The sequence below is a fragment of the Pagrus pagrus genome (assembly GCF_965226575.1).
Source record: "Pagrus pagrus genome assembly, chromosome: 4".
Taxonomy (NCBI): domain Eukaryota; kingdom Metazoa; phylum Chordata; class Actinopteri; order Spariformes; family Sparidae; genus Pagrus; species Pagrus pagrus.
Window position 1 is genome coordinate 18,154,461 of NC_140188.1, and position 26,255 is coordinate 18,180,715.

Sequence of the window (26,255 nt, forward strand, 5' to 3'; positions counted from 1 at the left end):
AACAAGGACTCCATCTCATTCACAGCCATGCAGCGGGAACAGTTTGAGTTTCACAGGGTAAGAATGTGTGTGTGTGGAGAAAAATCAATGTGAATCAATGTGAGTCATCCTTCTTCACCACATTATAGCACATTGTAAGAGAATAATAGAGAATAACAGGGAAGTCATTTTGCAGTAAAACTTTATTCATATCACGAGCACTCTGTGCCCTCTTTGTATAAAACTGGAAACATTTTATTACATCCATCGTACCGAATGTCCTGCATTTCCTTGTAAAACTCTTCATAGATTTTTTTTTTTTATCTTAAAACTACATTCAAGAATGTATCAAAATGCAAATTCTATATATATAAACTGCTTTAGAAAATAGACCTGCTGAAATTATACAATACAAAAATACATAAATCTTCATAGAAAACACTCGACTGTTTTAACAAGATATGTTTTCTTGTTGCCTCATCGATTTCTAAGTACAGTATGTAAACACAACACATGGTAATATGAGTTTTTTTCAATACTCATTCAGTCCATGCTGACCAATTTTGAGTAAAAAAAAAAAAAAAAAAGTCAAAGTCAGGTTTAAAAGTTGTTAAAGGTGCAGTGTGTAGGATTTAGGGTTAACTATGGGCAGAAATGGAATATAATAACCATAAGTATGTTTTCATTGGAGTAAAATCACCTTAAAATAAGAATCATTATGTTTTTTCAACTTAGACTGAGCCTTCTATATCTACAGAGGGAGCAGTCCGCCATGTTGCACCGCCCATGTTTCTACAGTAGCCCAGAATGGACAAATCAAACACTGGTTTTAGAGAGTGCCAAATCACTTTTCAATGTTTTTATGGCCACTGTAGGGGAGACTGAGGGTTATTCAGTTGGTTGCAGTCTGCAACCTCACTGCTAATTACCACTTATATCCTGCAAACTGGACCTTTAAACAAACAATGCACAAAAACATGGTGACTATTTGAACTCTTGGCAACTAACGAGACAACTGTCAATATGACCTGCTTACACAGAGGTTAAAATTAGTTGACAAGTCCGCAAGAACACGTTAGCTAGGTATACCTAAGTAGTGTAACTGAAATTGAGTTTGTGTTGATATACAGTATCACTGTGAGCTTGGTTAGGTTTTACAAAGCAGTGGGCTGAGTGAGTTTAGAAGAAACTCTTATCTTCTATTCTTCGATCTGAAATAAACACAGAAAGTATTTAAAGTGATAAACATGAGCATTTTTTTGGCATTTAGCAGAGGATAAAAAAATAAAAAAAGAACAAACAACACTGGAAAACATGAAAAAATACAATTCATGGAAATAGTAAACTGACATCACCAACATTGCAAAAGTGCGCAGTCTTGTTCAAATACCTAAAATATCCTCTATTTCCGATTACTTCTCAGGCCTCCGTGTTAACCACAGATCACTCCTACATCTTCACCATGTGAGCAGTTATGTTTCCCAACCTTGGATCTCTTGCACTCCAGCAGCGACCTCTCCCCTCCCTCACACTCCACGTCATCCAACAGAATCCTGACGCTCTTGTCCGCCTCCCCCAGCGCCGCCCTCTTCATAACGGCCAACGCCGTCGTGAAACCGAGCTGTCGACACACTACGGTACCCGCTTTGGAGGTGAAAAGGTCATCGCACACTGTCCCCCACTCGCCTCGGAGGAAGATCTCCACTCTGCCTCGATCCAATAAGCCATCAGGGCTCACCAGTCGCACTGTGCCTCCCCGCAGCCTTCTTCCTCTCTTGCGACCTCTTCCTCGAGGCCTCTTAAATACTTGGTTACCCTCCACAGCGATTTCCAGCTTCTCTCCAAGCCGTAGCTTGTCTTCTTGAGATTTAAGCAGTGTTGTGTTGATCTGGGGCTTGTAGCCTGTTGCCGTAGGTTTCTGGCTCGAACAGGTGAATGGAGAAGGATGTACTGGGTTTAAAGGTTGGGATGTAGAAGAAGAAGGGTACTGAAGGGGTCTCCCGTGTCTCCTGGTTGGGGGTGTGGTGACGATTGGGGTTTGCGCAATCCTAGAGAGGGCTGCAGTCATGACGGTTGTGCGATAACCTGAGGGAGAGACAGAATCACCCTCTTTATTTAAAGATATGTAGTTTAACAACGGGTTAAAGATTATTGTTGCTTTACAGTCATGGTTGTTTCGGAAATACACTTGTTTGTTTTCTTGCAGAGTTTGAAGTAAGAAGTTTGATACCACCGTAATATCTGTAGCCATATTTCCTTCAGCTGGTTAGCTTAGCCTAGCATAAAGACTGGAAACGGGGAGTAAAGGCTAGCCTGGCTTGGTCCAAAGTTGATAAAATCCCTCATTTAGCACCTCTATGGTTAATTAACATTTTTTATTTATTATTTATTTATTTATTTTGTTTGTACATAAACCAAAGTGTAAAAACAAATATTTGTGGCTTTACATTGGCTATCCCCAACAACTTTTTGACATAGTAACTTCCTGGACACTTTTGCACTTTTGTTTTAATGTGTTCTAATCTAAGAACATCTTAATTAGAGAGACTGTAGTTGGATTTTGTTATCTTTTAATAGAGCCAGGTCAGCCTCTACTCCCCGTTTCCTGTCTTTCTGCTAGGCTGCTAACTGTTGCTTTATATTTAACACTCAGACATGAGAGTGGTATCGATCTTCTCAACTACATCTGTAAAAAAAAAAAGCGTATTTCCCGAAATATCGGAACATGAACTTAACTGAGAACTGAATCTGTTTCACAAAGCTCAGATTTCACTACAGCTATTCAAAGTAATGTTATTCTTGAAGACAGGCAAAGAAAAGACATGAACACAGACACACAAAGATGAATGTCCAAACTGAGGCTGATGCAGAACCATTTATTCAAAATGAAGTACCTGATTTAAATTAAAGTAGTGCAAATACCCAACACATAAATAGCACCATTTATCCTGCGTTATACTCTTGTACCAGCCAAAGAACACATGCTAACATGCTAGCAGGAATTAAAGTCGGAATGAATGCCAGTTTAGCTAACTCCCCTGAAGTTTAACACAAGCTAGTGCAAAAAGCTCATCTTCTCCAAAACCATCTGCATGGGCAAAAAAAGCAGACTTCGAAACACTTTTGTAGTTAATGTTAAGTGTCTAACATCTTGATTGCAGGGATGAACAGTATTAAAGCAAATACTAGTACTCGATCTGTTATGTCCACCCAGATAATGTTTTTTTTTTGTTTGTTTGTTTGTTTGTTTTTTCAAGTGCAGAGATGATGCAAATGTAGTGCAAAGACTGGTTAAGAAGCGTTAGTAAAAGAACAAAAGAAGTGGTAAATATAGGCATACATAATACAGGCAAGAAATTTTAAGGTAAAAAACTATTTAACCAAATGCTATCAAAATGGCCAACTTAATAATAATTTAAAACAGTAAAAATTATAAGTTCAGTCATTTTAGTGGATTGTAAAGTGTTTCTTTTATTGCTTTGCTGCAAAAAACCCATAGAATAATTTAAGATAAATATATTAGACTTGTTTCTATGCAAGAAATACTATTATTGAGTTGTATATAACCAGAAGTCAGCAAAACATGTCCCAATCAATATTTACAATAAACCAACTTAGACTTAGCTGCCAAACTAATTACATTATTAAATATTTTGTCCTGTTTTATTTACATATTATTATTTTTAGCTGACCTTGCAACAATTCTGCACTAAAATATAGTTTCTAATTTAAAAGTGCTGTGATTTTTATTCATAAAATGATTGAAATATATATTAATCATCACAAGAAAATAATTTGCGCTGAATCTACCATTTGAGAATTTTGCATGGAGAGTTGGAAAATGTTCATTTAGCGATTAGCAAGTTAAAATGTAAAACAAAAATAAAGCGCAGTAGAAGAAACCACCTGCTTTGATGCTGGTGGCTTCTGCTCGCACCAGTGTGTGCGATGGTCTACTGGTGGGTCGAATATTAGTCCTAACAGTGGACCTAGTGGTTGTGTGAATGGAGGACCTAGTGGTGGATGGGTAATCAGTGGAGCTGGCTGGGTAAACAGGTGCACCAGTAGGCCTACCAGTGGGTGTGGTTGGGGCAGGGGTTGTTGCCATCTGGACAGTTGTTGGTGCGGTTGTTGGTTTTATTGTTGTCGCTGTAGTTGGTTTAATTGTTGTTGCTTTTATAGTTGGCGGTGTTGGTGGTGGAGGTGTTTTTCTTGTTGTTTTCCTTGTTGTTGGTGGTGGTGTTTCTCTCGTTGTTGTTTTTCTTGTTGTTGCTTCTGTTGTTGTTGGTGGTGGTGGTGGTGGTGTTGGTTTTCTTATCGTTCTTCTCGTTGGCATTGGTGGCTTTATTATTATAATAGGTGTCTTTCTTCTTGTTGGTGTTTTTGTTGTGGTTGTAGTTTTTCTCGTGGTTGTCGTGGGTACAGCTGTGGTGGTTGGTTTCTTGTTGATTACAAACTCTGCAAACAAGAAAACGAAGAAAAGACATTTGTGCAAAGTTAACAAAACCTAACCAGACTTTGATACTTATGTCCATGTTATTAAACCATGTGTTGCACACTGACAAGACAATGAGAATAACTGGCATGATTAGTTTGTGAGCGTTCAACAGATAAAGCATTGATGAGGTTTTGATATAGTGTTGGTGTATAACGTTTCTATACAGAGCAACAGCAAAAGAAAAAGTTGAACATCTTGGGAGAAGCCAAAAAGACACATTATTTGAAGATTTCCCTTACCTTCTTTGGGATGGAAGTGAATCAGTTTTCCTTTTATCTTAACAGGTGAAGGCTTGATGCTGCATTTTCTTGGTGGCGCTCGCCTGGGTGGACAGGAGAGAAAAAAATTAGCACACACATGCAGCGTATTACATCCTTGAGTTCTGTAGCTTTTGAAAGTACTACTTTGAATACTCCATCTAGACCACTCAGGTCTTCAGATACTGGCCTTTTAGTCGTTCCCCAGATGAAGATGAAGAAATACGGTGAGGCAGCATTTAGTGTCTATGGTCCTTGTTGAGGACATCCCTATCAACCAGACTTACCTTTATAGTTAAGCTTTTTTGTAATTCAGTTCATTTTAATCTAATCATATTCACTATACCAGTCTGGTCTCTCTTATGTCCAGTTTAACATCTTCTTATCAATTGCTTATTTTTATTGGATTGTTTCAATGTATTGCTTTTGTATTGTTTTATTTTCATTGTATTTGTGTCAATTTCATTTGATTGTTAAGCACCTTGTATTGCAATTTTGCACCAAAGGCGCTATAAAAATAAAGTTAAAGTTGAATGTGATCTGAGATCAGCTGTTCTACTGTTACTCGAGCTAACAGTGATGAAATTGATGGGGCAGATGTGTCAGCTGATATTGGCATATTATGTTCGTATTCGTATATAGTATATATAAATATATATCAAGAAAGAGCAGCATCATAACACTTAACAGCCCGAACATGAACCTAAACTTCTACAGCACACACTCCTACTCTACATGTGTGTATTTGTTGCTGAGGTGATATGCTTCTGAAGTGATGGTCGGCTACCTGGAAGGGTCCACGATCTTATAGATGAGTCCCGCTCTGGCTGTGGCACTCGGGGCTCCTGTGGCTAAGAAATACAGTTCACCTAGAACAGACGGACAGAGGATAAAGAGAGACAGAGAGTGAGGCAGACAGAGATGAGTGCGGAGTAAAAGACAAAGGGGAAGATTTGTTGTCAAAACAGAGAGAAGAAGTTTGACAAGAATGAAAGAGAGGGATGGTGAATAGCAGGGAGACAGGAAGGAAGTGGGAGGGAGGGAGGTATTTACAGCGAGTGTGGATAGAAAAGAAAGATGAGCAGACACATAAGAAGTTACAGAATGTGTGTTCACAGAAGGGATTTGGACTTTGTTTGAACTTTTCCACTTAAGTCTCCTCCAAGAAACTTTCAGAGGGAGGGGAGAGATTATTTAAGAGCAGCAGCATGTGTCCAATACTCTTCCTAGTAAATCCAACGTCCCTTTGATTCAAACCAGATTTACAGTCAAATAACTCCTTAACTCCTCAGAAACGGAGGCAGTTTCATTGTAATTGAATATTACAGCATATTAATATTTTCACAAGAAAAATAACGCTTTAAAGAAACAAACACTTTACATAATCCCCCACACAATCACACACTTCACCGACCTCATTCACGTTTTCCTTTTTAATGATGCATGATAATGTGTAGGTGACAATGAGGCCACATCTGAATAAGGTCTGTGATACATGAGAAGTATACACACAGACACACACAGTCAATACCTGCTTCATCCTCAGCAAAAGAGATGATGTATTTATAGTAGCTGTTGATGAGTTTGGGGAATCTGCAGGTCTGGTCGGTCCCCATGCAGATCTCATTGTACTGCCATTCACCTGTGCTGACGTCCTCCTTCAGAGACATCAGGCGCCTAAACAGACAAAAACAGCACTTAAACACAAATATACACATCTACATTTAAACTGTAAATATGAACATAAGTGAAGCTTATATCACTCCTCATTTAGAGTGTGTGTGTTGCCTCTGATAACAGTAAGTAACAGTTCATGTGTGATGATTGTGGACTTGTGTAGTGTTTCTTCTGTGTTTTTTGCTTGAGCTCTTGTGTCTGTGTGCTGTGGGGTGTTTTTCGGAGGCTGGGTGTGGCTTTCCTGGTTGGCTGGAGCGCCTGCCTCTCACACATGTGCAGCCCATCTACTCATCAGCTTCAGCTTAAGTACTTGCTGCCAGATTGTTCCCGCTTATCATCGTGGTATCTATGGCAAAACTACTTGTGCTAAACTCTTGTGATTTTTGCTTCAGTGTTACTTTGTTTGAACCACTCGTCTCATTCCTGAAATCTCCTCATTGTTCCCAGAGCTGGCACAACCTCCGAGCTCCAGCTCCACTGCCACCCTGCCTCCTCCACCTCAGCTTCAAGACACACACCTCTGTGGATCCGCCTGTCGTGCCACTAGCCTGAGCCTGAGCCTGAGCCACTATCAGCAAACCAATAAATTGGTCATCCAAATAGGTAGGTGGTGCTGTCGTGAAACACTAAGGTCCCAGAACAGCGGCCCTTAAACTGTTAACTCCTTTCCTGCAGAAATGTAATATTGGCAGCTAGTGCTGGACAAAGACAGATCAATGTATTTCTGAATTAGGCTTAATTTTGTGATAAATGTTGCAATTACAGCGACCACAAATTGGACCCTGGTTTTCTGTCCATTGATGAGAGGGAAGCAGAAACACATACCCACTCATAAAGTCCCCAAAGATGTAGAGTCCGTTGAGGTTGGGCATCTGACAGCCTCTGTAGATGTAGCCTCCTGTCACCGATTTGCCCAACTTGTGGGGGTAGGCAAATATTGGCAAGATGTCATCTAGATAGAGAACAACACATCTGTTCATCAAGATTAAATTCAGCTAAAATTAGTGTTCAGAAGCTTTCACAGCCTTTAAAAGTAATAGTATATATATTATAACGATTTAATCCTTCACAGATCATAAATCTTTTCACTTTCTGGTGAAGCTGCTTTGTGTAAGTCTTTGTTTTAGTTCAAGGACTCACCCAGCGAGGAGTTCTGACAGAGTTTCCGATCGTAGCAGCTGAAACCTTCTTTGGCCCTCCATCCGTAGTTACCTCCTTTTGACATGAACGACAAGTTAGTGCAAAAATCTCAGGGACAAAACTATTGTACCAGTCTCACTAAATGTAATCTTAATTATATAACTATTGTTTGGCTGAAAAGAAAAATGTAGATTATGCCCCACCAGCTGTAATTAGATGTTTATTTCTTGCCCTTTTTGGATAACCAGATCCCATTCACCTTAATTGTTAGGGAGAGGATGGAGGTTAAACTATAAAGTCTGACTCACTGTCTGTGTGGTCTCTGTGGGAACAGTTTAACTGTATGTGACATGGTGATGAGTCGAAAGTGACAACCTTCTCATGCAAGAGTGGAAGTGACTGTAAACAAAAACTTGAAAGCTGTCAGTGTGATAACCTAAGTAGAGGGATTCATACTGAAAAATAAAATATCTCTCCAAAGCACCTTTCACAATGAGATCCACCTCTTCATATTTGTTCTGGCCTACGTCGCCACAAAGCATCCTGCCCCGGCCTCTGCCTGTCAGGGGGTCACCGCGGTCGATGGAGCAACGCCACATGTTGCGAACTCCATAGGCATAAATCTCTGCAAAGGAAGAAAGAAATTTACACTTTGGGGAGTGTAAAGGGGATGTCGTTTTTGCGGCTGTATACAGAACCCAAAGGCATATATCTCTGGAATGAACAGTGATTTTGTATTTGTCACGGCCTCAAGACGTGTTTAAAAATATCAGTGTTTAGTACGACATTCACTTTCATTTACTCAGTCATGTTTTCCACAGTAAGATGAGACAATCCCACTGCAGTCCCACATGATGACAACTAAAATAAACTATAGATTCATGTTTACAGTGGCGCCTCAAAGCAACATTATGTAACTTTTCTACCTTTAAAATAACAGCTTCAAAATCATGCTGATGGAAAAGTGTCTGACATAAAGGGTCTGTTAGGCAAGTGCCTCACTTCACAGTGACAGCAGCAACACAAACTTAGAGAAAAGTAGCAGTGACTCCACACAGGATATTTTAAGGGATTTACCAGGTCGTGCTTCCTTTTCCGACAAGAACGGGTTGTCTGAGGGAATGCTGTACGGGGGGCCTTCATCATTGTCGTCGATATCAACACGTAGCGCCTTGCCGAGCAGCGTTGACCTATCCAACACAGAGAGAAGGTGAGAGTGTGAGAAAGATTCAGACAGGCTTCAACTTTACTTTCCTTTTCAACTTACATTTAACATTTTTTTTAACTGCTCCAAATCTCGTCACGCTGTTCCATCTTTGCCGATTCTACATATTGCATCTTCTTATGCATTAAACTTGCCTTGCAGCTTAGAAATCAAATCATTCTTCCTCTACATCCAACACCTTCCACTCTACTTTCACCTTTCACTCTGTCCAGCCATTTGAGCTAAATTTCCTGTTCCCTCTTTTCTTTCCTCAATTCATTTACTTTGCACCCTTCTCCTCCCTCTGCCCTGGTTGCTCTCGCCTTACATCCCCTTTTCCAATCCCAACTTTCACTCTCTCTCTCCTCCCAACACCAGTGTGTGGCGGTCCGCAATGTGTAGTGTCAATATTAGACTTGGCAGGGTGTAACCTCCCTCATTCCCAGAACGGCTAATGCAGCATGTCAACAGTAGCCCTCAGAAACTGCTTAAGATCTAAACGTTAACTGTCTGGAGAAACGGTGTCAGCATCTCACATAAACCTCTCTAAATGATATGTAAACCATTTGTAACCTGCTGCTGATAGTTGAATGCTAAATTAATGTTTTGTTCATCAGAGGGTTTCCCCGAGTTCTGCTCTGAATTTGGACAAACAATACCTTTTTAAATATTCAAGTTTAGCTTTCGCCTCTCTTTATTTATTTACATTATTGTTGCAACATTGATTGAATTGTTTAGCTAGTGGTCCAGGTATTTTTCAGCCCCACAATTCACACTAATACCTTGGAGTATTGCGCAATGTGTGTCCTGCAGATGAGCAACAATAAAGTGACATTTGGGTCAATGAGGGTTTATCAAACGAAAATGAAGAGTGACAGTTGTAGTTTATAGCTGAGTGATGTTCATGAAAAACACCCATCCACATACCCACATATACGTCACATGTGTACAGTGTATATATAAACATATACGGACACAAACACATTGCCTAAAGATACAGCTGACCTATCTGTTTAACAGATCAAATGACATAATATAAAGGTCATGTGGTTTGAGAGGCGAGTAATGTTTACCAACACAGGGAAAGGCAATTATTTCCTCCAGCCCCTTTAATAAAAGCTCCTTTTAGAAACTATGCGTCCACTGCTCCTGGCATTAACACATCACGCCACCTCTCCTTGACTTTTAAACTGTTACAACTCCCATCAAACAATGATGTGCTTTATCCTTTTATTTTTCTATTGGTCTATATAAACCACAGGTTCTCCCTGCCTGGTTAATCCAGCAGTAAAGTGTAAGATGATATCTGTCGATCAGTAGCACATCTACAGTATGAGAGAAGATTTCAATGAACATTCGAGTAAAGTGATGATTGCTCTGCAGGGTCAGACTTGTATCAAGGATACATGTTTATGATAATTTGTGTAAACAGATCCTCAGTTTATGTGAGTTCTCATAAGTGGAAGATAACAAGTCTTCACAAAGCTATCATTTGCCACTGAAAACCTTAAGAGTCTGCACAGTTTTGAGGATTTGAACCTTTTCATTAGACTTAATTTAACTGGAATTTAATTTTAGATGGGAACTCACTTTTGGCAGAGCTGGCTGGTTCTAACTGGACGAGAATGATTGTATAACTTCTTTTATGGTGAGCACCTGTATCATTTTAAAATTTAACAACCTCTTTGAGCAATCCAAGGGATGTGTTTATCTTATTTTGCCATATTATGTTTAATTACATTTAAGACTAAAGCTTTGCAAGGAGAGAGAGTCAAGGTTTTACCAGACTCATGTCATGATAAATCACTTTTTTTCAGGTTGGCTCTTGTACCATTTTACACCAACAGTGTGCTGCTTGAGGAATTTGATTCAATCGTCTTTGTTCAAGGGACAGTTCAGTTTCCCTCCCACCTGTAGTGCTATTTATCCATCTAGATGTTTTGGTGTGAGTTGCAGAGTCTTGGGGATATCAACCAAAACACATTTATGTGGATAAACGGCACTACAAGTACAAGAAAAAATATGTCTTTCTGATTTTGCCGTTAACTGTCCCTTTAAATTATACCTACTTGTTCTGTGAATTGCCAAACTTTCCAAATGGGTCCCCAGCACGGCCACCATCCCCAATGAAGATGTACAGATACCCATCATGGCCAAATAGAAGCTGTCCTCCATTGTGATTGGATGCCGGCTCTACCACCTCGAGGATGGTCCTGAGGCAAGACACACAACAGGTGGATGAATAAGACAAACACTTACTGGCATACACACATACCAGAATTAACAAATATTGCATTACAACTAAAAGTGTGGTCTCACCTCTCTGAGGAGTGGTCCAGCTGGTTGTCATCGTGTGTTGACAGTGTGAACTCGCTGATTCTTATCCTCTCCTCTTTCTTGACAGACACAGAGTAGTACACGTAGGCTTTTTTGACGGTGGTGAACCTACGCACAGGAGAAAAACAGAAGTCACACTTAACATAAGAACACTGATGCAAAACAGGTAAGACACAACACAGATAAGAGGTACAGTTATTGAAAGTATGAACCTCGGGTGTAGGGCTATGCAGAGGAACCCCCTCTCATCTCCAGCCCACGGCGATGTGAGCACAGCGCGGGTGAGGTTGAGGAAAGGACGGTCGATCCTGGAGCCGTTTGCCAGATACACCCACACATAACCTAGCTGCTCCGCCACAAAGAACCGGTGAGTTCCATCGTCTGCGTGGATCATGGCCACAGGGTTACGGAGCCCGTTGGCAACCTCCTCCAAACATAACTCCAGACATCCTTTAGGATCCTCACGGACAAAGCCAAGGTTAGCATTTAGCTCTAGGGAGAGAAAAGAGGACACCGGACGTAGAAACCAGGAGTAAAAGGACATGATTAATGGCTCATTATCAGCACACAAAAACAAAATGCTTTTGCCACACAGCAGACATAATATGCAGACTAAGGAGTGGCAACGTCTTCTCATAAATCATAATTAGACTTTCTAGTTAGTGCAAGTTTCTGTCTATGACAACCTGTTGGTTCATGTTGGATGTTTATGCAACTAAAAATGTTTATCTTAACTGTTAAGACATGTTGGAGCGTTCACTGGTGTTAGTGTTGCTGCTGCCAACGTGTAACACCATACCTGCGTTTGAAACTACATTAGGGTAGCAGTACTGCCTATCCTTCAGCTCCAGGAAGTCGCAGAACCTTCTGCGATCTTCTTCTATGGTTGCAGTCAGGTTTGAAAATTGGTGCGGCCCACCCACGTCCTCCAACAGGAGACTGAGTGTGTAGCGACACTGATGCCAGTAGTCGGAGCAGTAATCACCGCACAGACCGGGCAGCATCCGCATAGGTGTGTTGGCATCTTCGGCGTCGTACAGGTGGGCAGCGTATGGTGAACACTCCTACAAAAGGAAAGATGATTTAACAGCTAGAAAGTAGAAAATTGTCTTATATATATATATATACTTCTGGTTCCATCTACATAGATCTCCATCAGTGTTTATACATATTAACTCTCCTTTAAGGCAACGTGTTTATTTCAGAGGTACCTAGAGTTAAGGACATTCGTGTACTATAAATACAGGATTTATGCACTTATTCCACCACAGCTCCTCCCCGCCTCACTATGACTGGTCAGGCCTGGGTTATATACAGGCTGTCTGTCTGAGTGCAGCCTGGTATAAATGGATCCCTGGAAGGTCCAGTCATAGATTAAGTCACAACCACACCGTCCACACCCAAAATGGTGAGCTCAAGGCACAGGGAGCCACGACACCCAAACCATCATGTGGTCCACTGGTGCTCTTTAACTCAGCGCCAGATCAGCCTGTAAGATCATCACCAGGAAACAGGGCCCAAAGCACAGAACGATCACTTAGTTACTCAGAAACGTTTCCCGGGCTTGTGCTAAAAAGCAACATCCGTCACGTTTTGTGTGCCAGATTATAGAGTGACATATCAATTTGTAGTGGATGATTGGTAAGATGAGTACATTTTTTTTGTCTTTGGAATTTAGCGAAGGAAAGTAACCGCAGGCAAAAAGTTTTAATAATTTAGCACACGTCAGAAGAACTTAGACTGACTTAAACTGATTAATAGTCCACAGTTGTAGGCCTTAAAACCAAATGTTGTCTCCTAGGTCCAAAGGATTGATAAATATATGTGGCGCTGTTATTGCTCAAAATAACTTTGTATTCAGTCTTGGGGACTTAAAAACAAGGTCACTACAGACAAGTTGTTTTTTTGTCTGTTTTTTTGTATATTTTTGAAAAACATTAAACTAACACAGAAGCAACAGAAATGCCAAAAAATACCAGCCACAGACTGGCCTGGACACAAACCCTGGTCACTCGTGTGCCCTTTGCATGTCCGCCATCCACCACAACCACCAGTACAGTTTATTCACTCGAAGAAATCTCTGAACACAATCCAGGCAGCGATTATGTTGACAGCACAACATAGTTCTAAAAACAATTTAGTTATAGACAGATCATCTTGTAGAAGAAACGGTTGAAAATGCACAAATACACAAGAAGCTTTAACTTTATTTGTAGACCTTCGCAGTCAGACTCTGCTGCATGTGTGTATGCACTTGAGCCTGGATCTCCTGCTTATAAATAATTTCTGCCTTTATTTCTTTGTGCATGTCAAACTTAAAATACCCGATTAATCATGACACGTTATTAATTATGAATATAAAAGAGAGAGGGAAGAAAAGAGTTGAGTCTGTGTGTGCATGTGCTTCTGTGAGTATTTATGTTGATTAAGTTATTAATCTATTGGTCTGTCTGTGTTTCTGTTTGTGCATCTATTTAAATATTTTTGATATTATTCAGTTAGTCCTGTCTCAGTTTAGCCTACAATTGAAAGGAGACCTATTATTACCCATTTCCAGGTTTATCATTTTATGTTTACATGCTTTAATGCTAAAAAAAACACTTCAGTTTTCTCATTCTGTTCTGCAGTAATGTCAACAGAGCAGCTAAATCAATTCTTACGTGCCAAACTAGCCGTTAGGCATAAATTGTGCAAATGTGTGACATGGTGACGTAGTGTGATGTCACAAAGCCACAGATTTAAAGGCAAGACCACTGACGAGGCGTTTCAGGAGCAGTGTTTTCTGTGGAAGAGAAGAGCTTCTGTTGGCGCGAACTATGGCATTTTTAACTTCCAAGATCTTTTATTTGCACAAGAACCTATACAACACACAAAGAAACAAATGAAATAGCATGATATGTCTCCCATGGTGCTCCTGTGGTTGGATTTTCTCACCTGTCCAATTCACAAAATATGCCTGTGTACCATAATAATTCCCTGAACTTCTATGTTGCAAGTAATCATATAATGGCCACATTCTGAATATGATAGCATACAAATAATTTCCACAAGATAATATACTGTTTAACAAATAAAATGTTTTTGCTTCCGCTGCTCTTCCGCCTCAGGGGAACCCTAAAATGACCCAAGTAAAATATCATCAATAAATCATTGCTGACTAAAAAGAGAGAAAGGGGAAGCTAACTGTAACAGAGAATCTTTGTGAAATGACATGAAAGTACATTTCTGGGCAGAGATCAGAGCCTTCCTGTGAAGCAGCTTTTAAATGCCAAAACAAAAGCTGCGTTCAGTCTGAGCTGCTGGGTCTGTCGATGGAAGCAGTTCCTGCAGCAGACTGGGATGTGGAGCAGATGTGACTACATGGTATTTAAAGCCAGATTCATTCAGATGTTTCACATAAAGGTGTCTGAATTTGACCCACTGAATTTAAAAAAAACAGGCGCTCTCTCATTTTGGCTCCTACTATCATAGGGTAGGATAAATGCATGTTACTACTAACATCTGTTCCCTAACAATGCCGCCACTTCAAACTACCATAATTTGGTGTTTACGCTGTACAGTTTAGAATAGACTCAGATTCAAACTTTAACAGGAAAATAAAAGCTTTTCTTTCAGTCGTTTTTTCTTCCTCACTGACTCTCCATACTGCACTGAAAGGTCTGCTAGGTTTTATTTATTATATTCGAGAAGGAGAAGAGTCATGGCAAACAGATGGCTGGTGTGTGCGAACCTGGACCCCCAGAGAGAAAGAGAGGGCTAGAAGGGTGAGTTCACAGAAAAATGGACAGAGAGGAATTTGCATACAAAAGTTGACATGATCCAATCAGAGTAAATTACTGAATTAGATTAAGCTGGGCGTGGGGGCTGAGCACCAAAATGCATGACTGTGGGCAGAGGAGGAAATTAAGTAAACAACAGAGTGTGATCAAGATTTGTTGTGGTATCTTGCATCTTCATGTTGTTTGGAAACTTTAACATGCAACATGCAGCTTTGTGCTGCTATTAGAGCAGCTATACCTGCTGAGGACAGTCTACAACATGCAGAAACACACCACCGAAATGTGCTTATTTAAAATGCAACAGAGAAAACAGTTAATTCAATGTTTTGTTGTTCTGTTAAGTGCTCACTAAATGGTTTTGAAGAAGCCTCAGGTGGGTTTTGTTGTTTGTCTTTATTTTACTCAGCCAAAGTGTTCCGATTAAAAAGACTGAGCAGTGCACATTATTGTAGAAATACATACTTTTCTTCTCTCCTGTAGTGCTATTTATTCATCAGGGTTGTTTTGTCGTGAGTTTCAGAGTTTTGGAGATATTGGCCATAACAATGTCAAATATAATAGAACTAGATGGCATTTGGCTAGTGGTGCTCAAAGCATCATTTGAAAAACTCAATAGTAATGTCTCTTTCAAGAAATCATGATGTGGGTACTCCACAGATGTTGTCAGCAGAACTACTTTCTTTCCGTGTCACCACGCAGAATGAAGCTTACATCTATAGATGGAGGAGAGGTCTGCTAACTAACGTAACAGCTCAGTGACGGAGGACGCCATTAATTACTACATTTCACGCTGTAGTGAGTATGAAGCATTATTGCTCACACTGGTGTTCTTGCAAGACCTTGCAAGACTCTGCCTCTGATTGGTTGTATTCATTGGTTGGGTCTCTACGCTTGACTGAAACTGTTTAGTCATAGTGTAGGATGCTTTTGTTTGTTTTTGTTGCGGTTCTGCTATAGTGGTTTATGAGTTTTGTTTTGCCCGGTAAACACAACTATCTCTTTGGCCTCCTTCCCGGTCTTCTGCTGATTCTCTCAGGGGCTCATTAGGTAGATTGGATAGGCACACCATCCACTCTACCGGTTCCTGCCAGGCTGCCATGCCACTGGACTGCTAAGCAGTCCAGAGACACTGCAGTGATGACAGCAGAAGAGGTTGGTGTGTTTACTAGGGAAACTACAGCTCACAATCCGCTGTTGGCTGTTTGTTTTACAAACTAACTGCAAGACAATACTGAGACACAACATTTACACCAGACAACCACTGAACATATAGTTATGAAAAAATATGATCGCTGGCTAATTATTTTCTTATTTGTGGTGTGATTAAACAGTAAATTCATCGTGGCCCACAGACCTCCCTCCCTTCAGTGGACTCCCAGAGCACCCAGGGGTGTGTTTGGCCCTGGAAGGACAGCTGAGAACAGGCACCCAGCCATGGGCAACGGGTCCCACCAATGTCCCATCCCCCTGTTTATGCAGCAGGCTACCAGTGCCACAAAGATCTCTGTCAGATTTACTGCATTCATTCTTTTCAACAGGAAATTTGCCACTTTTATGGCCTTCTCCCATCAAAAAACTTGTTGGTTGTATTTAACATGTTGAGTGCCATCTAATTCCAAAGCTAAGAAAGCAGACATCTCAACAGCCAATATCTCCAAACTCAGCCTCTCACGCAAAAACAATCGGTGGATAAATTGAACTAAAGGTAAGAGGAACTGTCTCTTTAATGTTTTAATTAAAGGTACCCTAAATCTTCATGTGCCTGTCAAGAGTTTATTGATTGTTTTTTCCGGTTCATCTAGCTTTGCTTCATTATATCTTTATCTTTTTCCCTGCTTTTCCACCTCCTCTCTTTCTGCCCCCCTCTGTCCTGCAGGAACTTGATATATCCTGTACCCCTGGCTAGAGGAGGAAATGGTTGTTTGTTTGGTTAGTTAAGCTCGGGGATGATGACAATCTCCCTCCTGTCTCCCTCACACACTCACTCATTTTCCCCTATGTCTGTCTGTCTCTCTATCTGTCTGTCTCACTCTCCATCTCTCTTCACTGTCTCATTGATATCAGTGCCAGGAAGCTCCTGCAGTGCAGTCTGAACAGAGGGCCTCAGTGTGTTGGGTTTACCCAGTGTAAGTGCCCTGGCAGTGGGGTAAGTTGACCACCGTCGGGGCATCTTTAGCCTCAAACCATCGAGCTGGGCACGAACAACCGCAGACTGGGTCTTCCTTCAAAGCTCAAAGAAAGAACACAGCTCAGTGCTGTAGCGCACTTTATTTGACTAACCCTAAAGACTAAAACCTTTTCCTTTTTTTTTTTTTAAATGGAAAACCAAAATAGTTTTGTCCACTTGTAATCTGACTTTTAAAATAAATGCGCGCCTTTAGGAAATCAAAAAATGCCTGCAAAACAACAGTTTCATTCAAACAGTTCCTCTAAAAAAGCTTGGTTAAGTATAGGTCTCCGCGTGACGTCAAAGAAGAGAAACCCCTTTCTAAGTTTATCATATTGCTGTGAACTCTGACTCAAACCTAAACGAACTGTTCCGGCGTACGTGCTGCAGCGCTGTTATTGCACTCAAGACGCAGCCTGCACTGCTTGGAAATAACCACTGAGGGCTGTAATTATCACAATGATAGAAACCTATATTTTGGAAGTCAGATGATTTGTAACAGTCTTTACATAGCTTATGATGTAATAAACTGCCAAGAAGTACGTTTTTTCCACTATTTTGGTGTTGGTATGAAAGATGAAAGTGTTATTCATAGGGCAGCCTGTTTGTTCTGGCATCTGAAGAATGAAGATTTTATCTCCAGTGTTTGTGCCAGGCTAAATTTGTGCTGCACCTATCGTTCATTCAACACACACCATGTGCACGTAGCGTAGTGTCTGAGCTAAGTTAGCACCTAATTATGCAATCAGTGTGTGGGACTCATTCTGCCAGTGATTTAGAGGAGGGAGTTCAGTGTTGGGATCTGTTTAAGATTAGAAAACTCAAAATAGGAACCAAAACATGGCAACTCTAAAATAGAAATGTCCATTAGATGACATAACATTCCCAAAACAGTTAAACAGACCACAATCTCACTCAGGAAATGGCAGTTTCTACTGTATTAATGGTAAAATTGACATAGTAACATTTAACTTTAGAAAGTTTCTTCAGGCTAATGTAGAATGAGTCAGTGCTTTTGCAAGAAGGAAATATGTATAAGTTTAATTGGGCTTAAAGGTGTAATTTGTAAGATATGGCCAGAATTCAAAGGTTGCTCCAAACATTCATGGGGCAGCCTGACTGCTAACTGCTGCTCACTATACTCTTTGGATGTAGTTAGCTACCATTAGCTAATTAACTCAGTTAGCCGTTGGGTTAGTGGCGTAATTAGCTGTCTGAAGTTTGCCAGGACTACAACCTCGGATCACAGTGGTACTCAGCTTAACCAGGCGCAGATAATTGTCTGTAAAGACGGCTAGACTGTGCGAAGCCTCTGAGACCAACAGATGCCAGTTTGAAGACAGGGCACACAGTACAGAGGTGATTTACAGCGGCTCTGAAACTAGCATTGGCAGCTTTGCTAATACAGCTTAGAGAGCTGAAATATTTTCCCATCTCACTCTGTGAATTAAGGACTTATTTCAACAAAATCAACCAATATGTCCTTTCTTGACAGTTTACTTGTTTTCTTATTAGACAGAGTAGAAATACCGAATTTGAACTATGGTTTTACAAGACAGGACGGGCTGGGGCTAGCTGGTTAGCATGGCAACTTAATTAGACATCTCTGCAAAGTACATAGAAATCTTTGACAAAACGTCAAGACTGTCGTGTCTTCACATTGTGATTCTAATGGAAGTTAATTTTTTGAAAGTTTCAAGCAAAATCTTGTCCATATCGTACAAATTGCCCCTTTAATTCAATTCAAAATCTAAATTTAGAGTAGTTAAACCCTTGAAGTGGTTTTTGTGGGAGGGGGGAAATTAAATGTGCTTTTGAATCTTTTCTCATAGAGTCATTCTGCGTCAGGGTCTGGAGACCAGTGAACTCATGTCTCAAGACAAGATGCTAAACAATTTCTGGGAATCTGAACTTGATGAATCATGGATTACTATTTGTAGACTGCAAAAGAAAATGTGAGCCAAGTTATTGTTTGACTATTTCAAGTAAATAATTAGATTTTCTGAAACATTTTATTATCTCATAGTGCGCTACTATGTCAAAAATGTACTTTCAGAGTTTTGGCTCAAAGGATTTAACTGCAACTTTCCCATCAAACGGTTACTTCACCACAAGTTGGAGAGTTTCCTTGCACTCTATTATTTGGTTTGTTTAGTTTGGCAAAGCCCAATTACAAGTTTACCTATCAAGTACACATGAAAGCTAGTTAAGGCTGCAGCTCTCTAAGCATGAGTAAGCACTGTCTAACAGATGTGTAGCCAATAAAGCACATGTTTTGTTGGTTACTGCACTTTGTTGAGATCAGGTTCTCACCAACAAACCACACCACAGTTTCCAGACTGGCTTGTTGTGGTTATTTGTCATCTACTGAAATATAAATGGCATTGTTAGTACTATTTTTATTATTATTGCTCTTCAACTTAATATGCAGACTGTGCTCATAGGGGTGTAATACATTGGACGCCAAAACCAAGTTTCCGAGTTAGGACTGCAAACATCCGCAGTCAGACAAATTTGCACCGTGCAGAAGAGACATATTTAGGTTCACAAACTCTATGACCGTGCAGTCACAACAACACAAACTGTACTTTCATGTGGATTCCACAGTGAAAATGACTGTATGTCAGGTATATCTTTACTTTATCAAGTGAAATCTTGACAAGTCACAAAATCAAATACGACTGATAACAAATCTACATAACATTTGGATGCCCAGTAAGAGGAGAGCTCAGCAATTATAATAAGTATTAGAGTAATTAAATGTTTCTCTGACCTGGCAGAGGATGCTTCGTATGTACTTGGCACAGGTTACGTAGCCTGAATGGTCAAAGTTCTCCATGATGCTGTAAAAGCGGACTGATATCTCCTCGTCTTTCTCCACATCGCAGCATCCAAACTTGGAGTACTCCTTACAGAAGAGCAGTGGCTGCTGGGGCTCAAACGGAGGCTTGTAGTCCAAACACTGGGGGTGACAGCTACCCCGCCAGGCCTGGAGGAGCAACAGCAGGACGAGGAGACGGAGGTGAGGGAAGAAGGCGTGCTGCAAATTAGAGGTCTGCAGGGTCATGGTGTGGATGATGCTGTCCTTCAGTTCAGGATTGTTCAATTCTTGATCCAGTTATGCAGTAAGTCAAAGCAGCACTATAATGTGTGAGAAGACTTGTTGAAAGACAATGTACATGTTACATCTCCACCAGCGTCTGTCAAGCACAAGTGTGAGACTCAAAGTTAAATTTTCTGAAAAGGTTTGAAGTAATGGTTGTCCTCATTTGTTCTCTTCAGGCAACCATGTGTGTGCGCGTGTGTGTGTGTGTGTGTATCAAACACACTGAGCCAGCATCACACGTGCCTGCAAGTTGGCCAGAGACCTACAAAGTGCAACAGATCGCTCTGTGTACATACAGTAAAATGAGGTAAAACTGATCCGTATCTTTTGATGGTGAGTCCAGGTGGTGTGTGAAGCCACCAAGAGAGAGTATCTTCAAAAACACCTGTGGATCACAACATATTCTTGAAAGAGAGAGTCTCCAAATCTTCCAAATACAGAAAAAGTCTGGATGCCAAGCAATCCTCCAAAAACAAGCAGTCAGATAGCTAAGAAGAAATCCAGCTTCTTAGAAAGAGGGCTAAATTAAAAAGGCATCTGAAATTTTAAAGCTGCACCTTCAGGCGTCGTTTCTGCAAAATATTTACTTCCAGCTCGGCGTCACTTGGAGAGTCTCGCTGTGTTTGCTCTGGACATGTGCTCATTTGCTGCAGCAGACGTGAGCCGTGCATACAGACAGCAGGAGAGAGTCGGAGAGAGAGGCTCTTTCATTCAGACACGGAGCCACGCTGCAGCCTCAGCTTAGATCCCTCCCTCCTTGCTTCTTTCCTCCTCCTCCTCTTCTTTTCATTTGCTCTTTCACTCTCCTACAAAGACACATGCATTCCTTCCCATAGCATGCGGTCCATATTGCCCTGAAGTTGCAACTTTCCACCTTTCTCCTCCCTTGCGGCTCTCCCCCTCTTCAGCATTCCCAGACCCTCCTCTCTGTCTCTGCTGTTTCCAGACAGACTCACTCACACTGGTGTGTGTGTGTGTGTGTGTGTGTGTGTGTGTGTGTGTGTGTGTGTGTGTGTGTGTGTGTGTGTGTGTGTGTTTGTGTGTGTGGTCAGATGGATCAGGACGTGTGCTGGAAGTAGACACCAATGGACTCTCCAGGCACAAATCCAAATCTTATGCTGAAGACCAGAACCCGCCAACATTTGCATCTAATTACATCGCTTTGTCATCTTTGTAGCTGCATATTGTCATTTTCTTATAACTTACTGAAGCAATTTAAAACAATACTTTTATATCAACACTGGATTGCATGACTGCTCGTGAAAGGGGTCAGCTCACTGTTTTGGTTTGGTTTTTTTCCCGTCTTGCTTCATTTTCACTGCTTTTATTGCATCGTTTTTGGCTGCAACAGACTGATAGCTGTTGGCAAAGAAGTTCTGAAAACCCACTGTACGCTACCTGTTCAGCACCAAACTGCAGGTAGACACATTTAGTGACTAGCTAGTGAACACAGTGCAGCATTTAGCAGCTAAATAGCCACGATTCTTCTCATGGGAGTTGGTGGAAACCAGAACAGAGCTAAAAGGGGAATGAAAATTGAATTTATCTTCCACTGCTGGCCAGAAACATGCTGGTAAATGCTAATGTTGCTCTGTGTCTGCTGGATATGCAACTGTCTGCGTATAATTCACTGCATCAACTTTAAACTTGATAATATGTCAGTGTCATGTTTGAGAAATTGCACCGCATGAGAATATAAATCAAATCTCAGCTTACCTCTAACCTCTGAAAAACAATTATTCAACATAACAACAATCTTTTTTTCAAAATGCTAATGAAATGTCACAGTAATTTGAGCATATTGTGGACTAAAGGACGACCACTGTGTACAGTATGTGCATATAGTTTTTGTAGTGTGTGTGTGTGAGTGTGTAGACGTACCTCTACCATCTGTGTCTCATTATTGAACGGCCACCTTTCAGTACAGAGTGACTCCCATCTGGCTGGCTGGCTGTCAGACACTTTATCACTCAGCACTCTCAGATTGAAACACAACCTACAGTCAGACGTCCTCGGGATTAAACAGACCAACGGGCACTTTATCATGTTTTGTAAGTAACAGTTCCAACAGATTAAAATAACAAAGTGTTGATAAATCGATGCTATTTAATATAAAATACAAATGTGTCCTGTACAGCTCTAAATATGACTCAGGTTTAGCTTTCTTCATTCAGAATATCATCACAAACCTCACTGGAGATGTTTTTTTCTGAATTAACTTGAATTAGTAATTTTGTTGTATGATAACTGCAATACACAACACTAAAATATTTGCTATTCAAGTATTTGTTGATTTGTTGTTCTTTTCAGCAATTTATTTAGCTGTTTACTTTGGAAAATGAATGTTACGAAGTTATGAAGCCATGAAAAGATCAGATCTGCTCGGACATGATCAGACCTGTAACAGCCACGTAAGAGCATAAAAGCATTTTCTGCAGACGTGCGTCTTAACTCATCTTGTAAAATGTGCTAATCTTTAAAATGACTGAGTCAGTGAGTCATGCTTTACTGGAAGAGAAAGAAACACACATACACACACACACAACCACACAATTTTGCTATCAAGGCACCCTGACTCTCAGACTTTGTGTCTCTATCTTTGTTTTATTTTCTTTCTTACTCTTTCATACTGTGAGTGAAAAGTTGTGGCTGCAAGTCTTGTGGTCGTTCTCTGGCAGTGAGTTTACTCCAAGGACATTTGATTACAGACACACAAACGTACACAATCAAATGCACTTTCATTGTCGTCGCAGGTATACTGTAGTTTGCATATACTGTATTCCAGGCAATTGATGCAAAAGCTAAGGCAAAGCGGGTTTAACGACGAAACATCAAAGAAGGAGGAGCCCCCCCGATGACCCCAGTGAAGCATTTACCCCCACCCTAACTCCAGGACTGAGTGCCGATTACAACAGGGGAGTGAAACCAGTCCTTTGAGCTAAACTGATTTGGTTGTCTTCTTTCATTTCAGTTAATCCTGCAAATAAATACAATTTGAATCAAGTTGGTTTGTTTTCTTCCAGGATCCAAGAAGTCCTTTCATAATGTTGTGTGTTTGTGTTTATGTGTGTACGTCTTGTGGTCTTGTTTTCTACATTTGTGGGGTCCGAAATACCGGGTGGCCACTCACGATGTGGGGTCCAAAAGAATTGCGGGGACCAAAATGCTGGAAACCATAATGTACATCTGCAAGTAAACAGAAAGAAAAGCAAAATGTTATGTTACATACAAGACATGACTTTAGTTTTATTACTATTGTAGTCATTTTAACCTAAACCATGATCTTTTCCCTGAACCTAACCAAGTAATTTGATGCATAAACTGTGACCATTTCACAATGTTATCCATGTGACGACAAATGTTTGGTATGACAAAGGTTCAGTACGCCTGTTGCTGGCACCCTCTAACAGTCATATATACAGAAGCTATGTTGTTTTGGGAGTTTTTGGCAATCGACCTATTCAATCACTTAGGTATGAGGATGTGTTGCATGTCGGCACTAGACGTTGAGTTCTGCCAAACTGTCTGATATGAATGTAATTCCTCGGATGACTTTGGCCCAGTATTTACTACTGCAGAGACTTCATTTGACTCTCAGAATGGTTGGACTGTTATGATGACAGTGACAGTGCCAGATTGCCAAGAAAAACTGAGACTGAGAGAGCCAAGTTTACATCATTATTTCTCTCTGCCCTTCTCACACCAAATATAGACTTCTTTGAGCCTGACTGGTGCAGCTATTCAATAAAAATACTGGTGTGTGTTAATGTGTGTCAGACACCAAAAGAAAGACAGAGACATCTGATGGGGCACACATCTTTTGTAGCAGACAGTTTGTCCTTTAAAGATGGTTTAATTTCAGATTATTTTACTATTTAAAAGTGCATTTGATATATAAAAATAAATAAATACATTTCAGCCAACATGTGTTTAAAGTTAATTTCCGATAATTCTGTTTATGGCACACATTATTAATCAATAAATTATTTAGAAATAAACATAGTCTTCATTTATCATAGGATTTATTTCTGTAACTTCTTATCTTTTGGCCTCAGTATACAAAGCATTTCAGCTGGAAATGTGTTCATCTGTGTTTTTCAGAAACGTGTTGGACCAAGCTGTGAATTTTATCCTAATTCTGGAGAAGAATGCATTCTGGGTAACATCTTGTTTATCTCACAGATAAGCCAGGTTGGGTCAGGCAGCCCTTCTCTTGGGACGGAAGAGTTACAGTACAACATGTCAGGTCATTTTTACGAAAATAATCTGCTTCTTGAAACTCCTCTTCATCCTATATTGTCTTCCTGACCCGGCCCAAACGCTGCATTAAATGTACTGCCAAAGAAGAAAGTGATCACTTTATTTTCACTGTCAGAAAGTTTTTGTAATTTTCCTTCCATCTGATGGAGTGTCTTGTTTTTCTTGAAGATCTGGGCTTTTTACAACCTTGAATGTAGGCCAACACTTACTGCCAGATGATATTGTATCTTCATTGTTTTCCTGTGATGATGTACCATATCAGGTCAAGATTATAAAAGATTAGACTCCTACCATGTGCGTTCCTCTCCTCAAGGTCATCATTTACAGGATAGCTTTTGCTTTTATTGTAGAAACACTGCGTTGTTCTCCTTCACTATCTGAGGGCCGTAACTGTAACTGCAATATTTCACATTTCATCCATATTCATGATGATGTCTTTCCAGGAGTTGTTCCATTTTGTATAAAAAAAAAAAAACATTTTCAAGAAAAAGTAAACAATCAAATTGTAGTATATCGTCAACAATTATTTTTTTAAATAATTAAAAATAGAAACAAAACTCCAGCACTGTTACTTAATAATAATATTACTCTATTACTATAATATTGGAGATTTAGTGTGTGTCTGTGTGTGTGTGTGTGTGTGTGTGTAAGACAGTTTTGTCTACATGTATGTGAGCATGAATGAATTCGTCCACAGGCCGTGTGTTTGAAGATCTCTCATCTCCCCAAAGGAAGACGTGCCTGGCAGGATTGCAGATGGAGTGTCTGGGATAGCCTCAAGTACTATCATCCAACACACACACACACACACACACACACACAAACTGAGTGAAGCTGGCAAGGGGGAAAAAACACACACAAAGGAATATTTTGACAAATTAAGTGTACCCAGAACAGTTTGTCATTAGCCTTTGACTCTGACAAAGAAATGGATCGAGGAAAAAGTGAAAGAAAAAGAAAGAAAGAAAGAAAGAAAGAAAGAAAGAAAGGACTCTTCTCTTACACAGCTTCTGTCTCTGAGTCCTGTCATGACTCAGTCTAGAAATAATTAATCCCATCCGTCAAATCCCCTGAAGCTTTTGGAACTGGAGGAACCAGTGCTGATATCTACATAAAGAGAAGCAACAGTCCATTACTATAAAATAAAACTTTTATGTGATCCACATGTGAAGCTGACATCATTCCAACTGTAGAAATTCTTGAGTTTAATGTTATTGGAGTTGAAACGTCTCTCAGCTGAAATCATAAAATCGATTTTCTAGGGATGAAGATGCCAGTGATAAGTGAAAGGATGTCTAAACTAATATAAACTTCATCAGCTCATTTTCCAAAACCACTGGCAAGCAGAAAATTGTGCACCGAGGCACGTTCACAAAAAAAATCCTGTGTTTTGCTCAAGCACAATTTCTGTATCTGCTTGTGTTTTCTTTTTACAGTAAGTTTATTTTTACAGCATATATGTTGTTGGATGTGTTTCTTAAAGCAACAGTATGTAACCATGTTGCCTGTGATTTACAGAGTTTCCTGAAAGCAACCTGTAACTGTTGCACACTGCAGCTTCAACTTAGCTCTGCTAGCTGACTCTGCTCGCAGCACTCCCTGGGAGTGTTGGTGTTTACACCGCTGTCACAGGAGCTTTGGATCACATTGAGGAGAAGGTTTTCAGTTGAACCGGTACCAGGCTCAGCAGCTTCAACAGAGATCATGGCAGAATGACTTGGCAACTGAGCAAGAGAGACAAGATTAGATATCAGACTGGCTTATAGTTGTTGATGACAGCTTCACTAAATAAAAGGCTGCACGGCAGACACCGAGCTGGACTTGTTGCTGTTGAATGGTGAGTAATATTAG

General features: G+C 40.3%; 1 protein-coding gene across 1 annotated transcript; it reads right to left on the bottom strand.

The window, feature by feature from the left end:
* Positions 1–164: 164 nt before the first annotated feature.
* LOC311255887 (HHIP-like protein 1) lies at positions 165–21,047 on the bottom strand. The gene is made up of 14 exons (XM_084350548.1): positions 19,812–21,047; positions 11,892–12,156; positions 11,305–11,584; positions 11,075–11,200; positions 10,825–10,968; positions 8,629–8,741; positions 8,036–8,176; positions 7,552–7,626; positions 7,237–7,363; positions 6,266–6,411; positions 5,522–5,603; positions 4,717–4,799; positions 4,054–4,437; positions 165–2,064 (listed from the first exon to the last, which is right to left on the bottom strand). The coding sequence occupies exons 1-14, from the start codon at positions 20,103–20,105 to the stop codon at positions 1,412–1,414; spliced, it is 2,913 nt and encodes a 970-aa protein (XP_084206674.1). The 5' UTR covers positions 20,106–21,047; the 3' UTR covers positions 165–1,411.
* Positions 21,048–26,255: the final 5,208 nt, after the last annotated feature.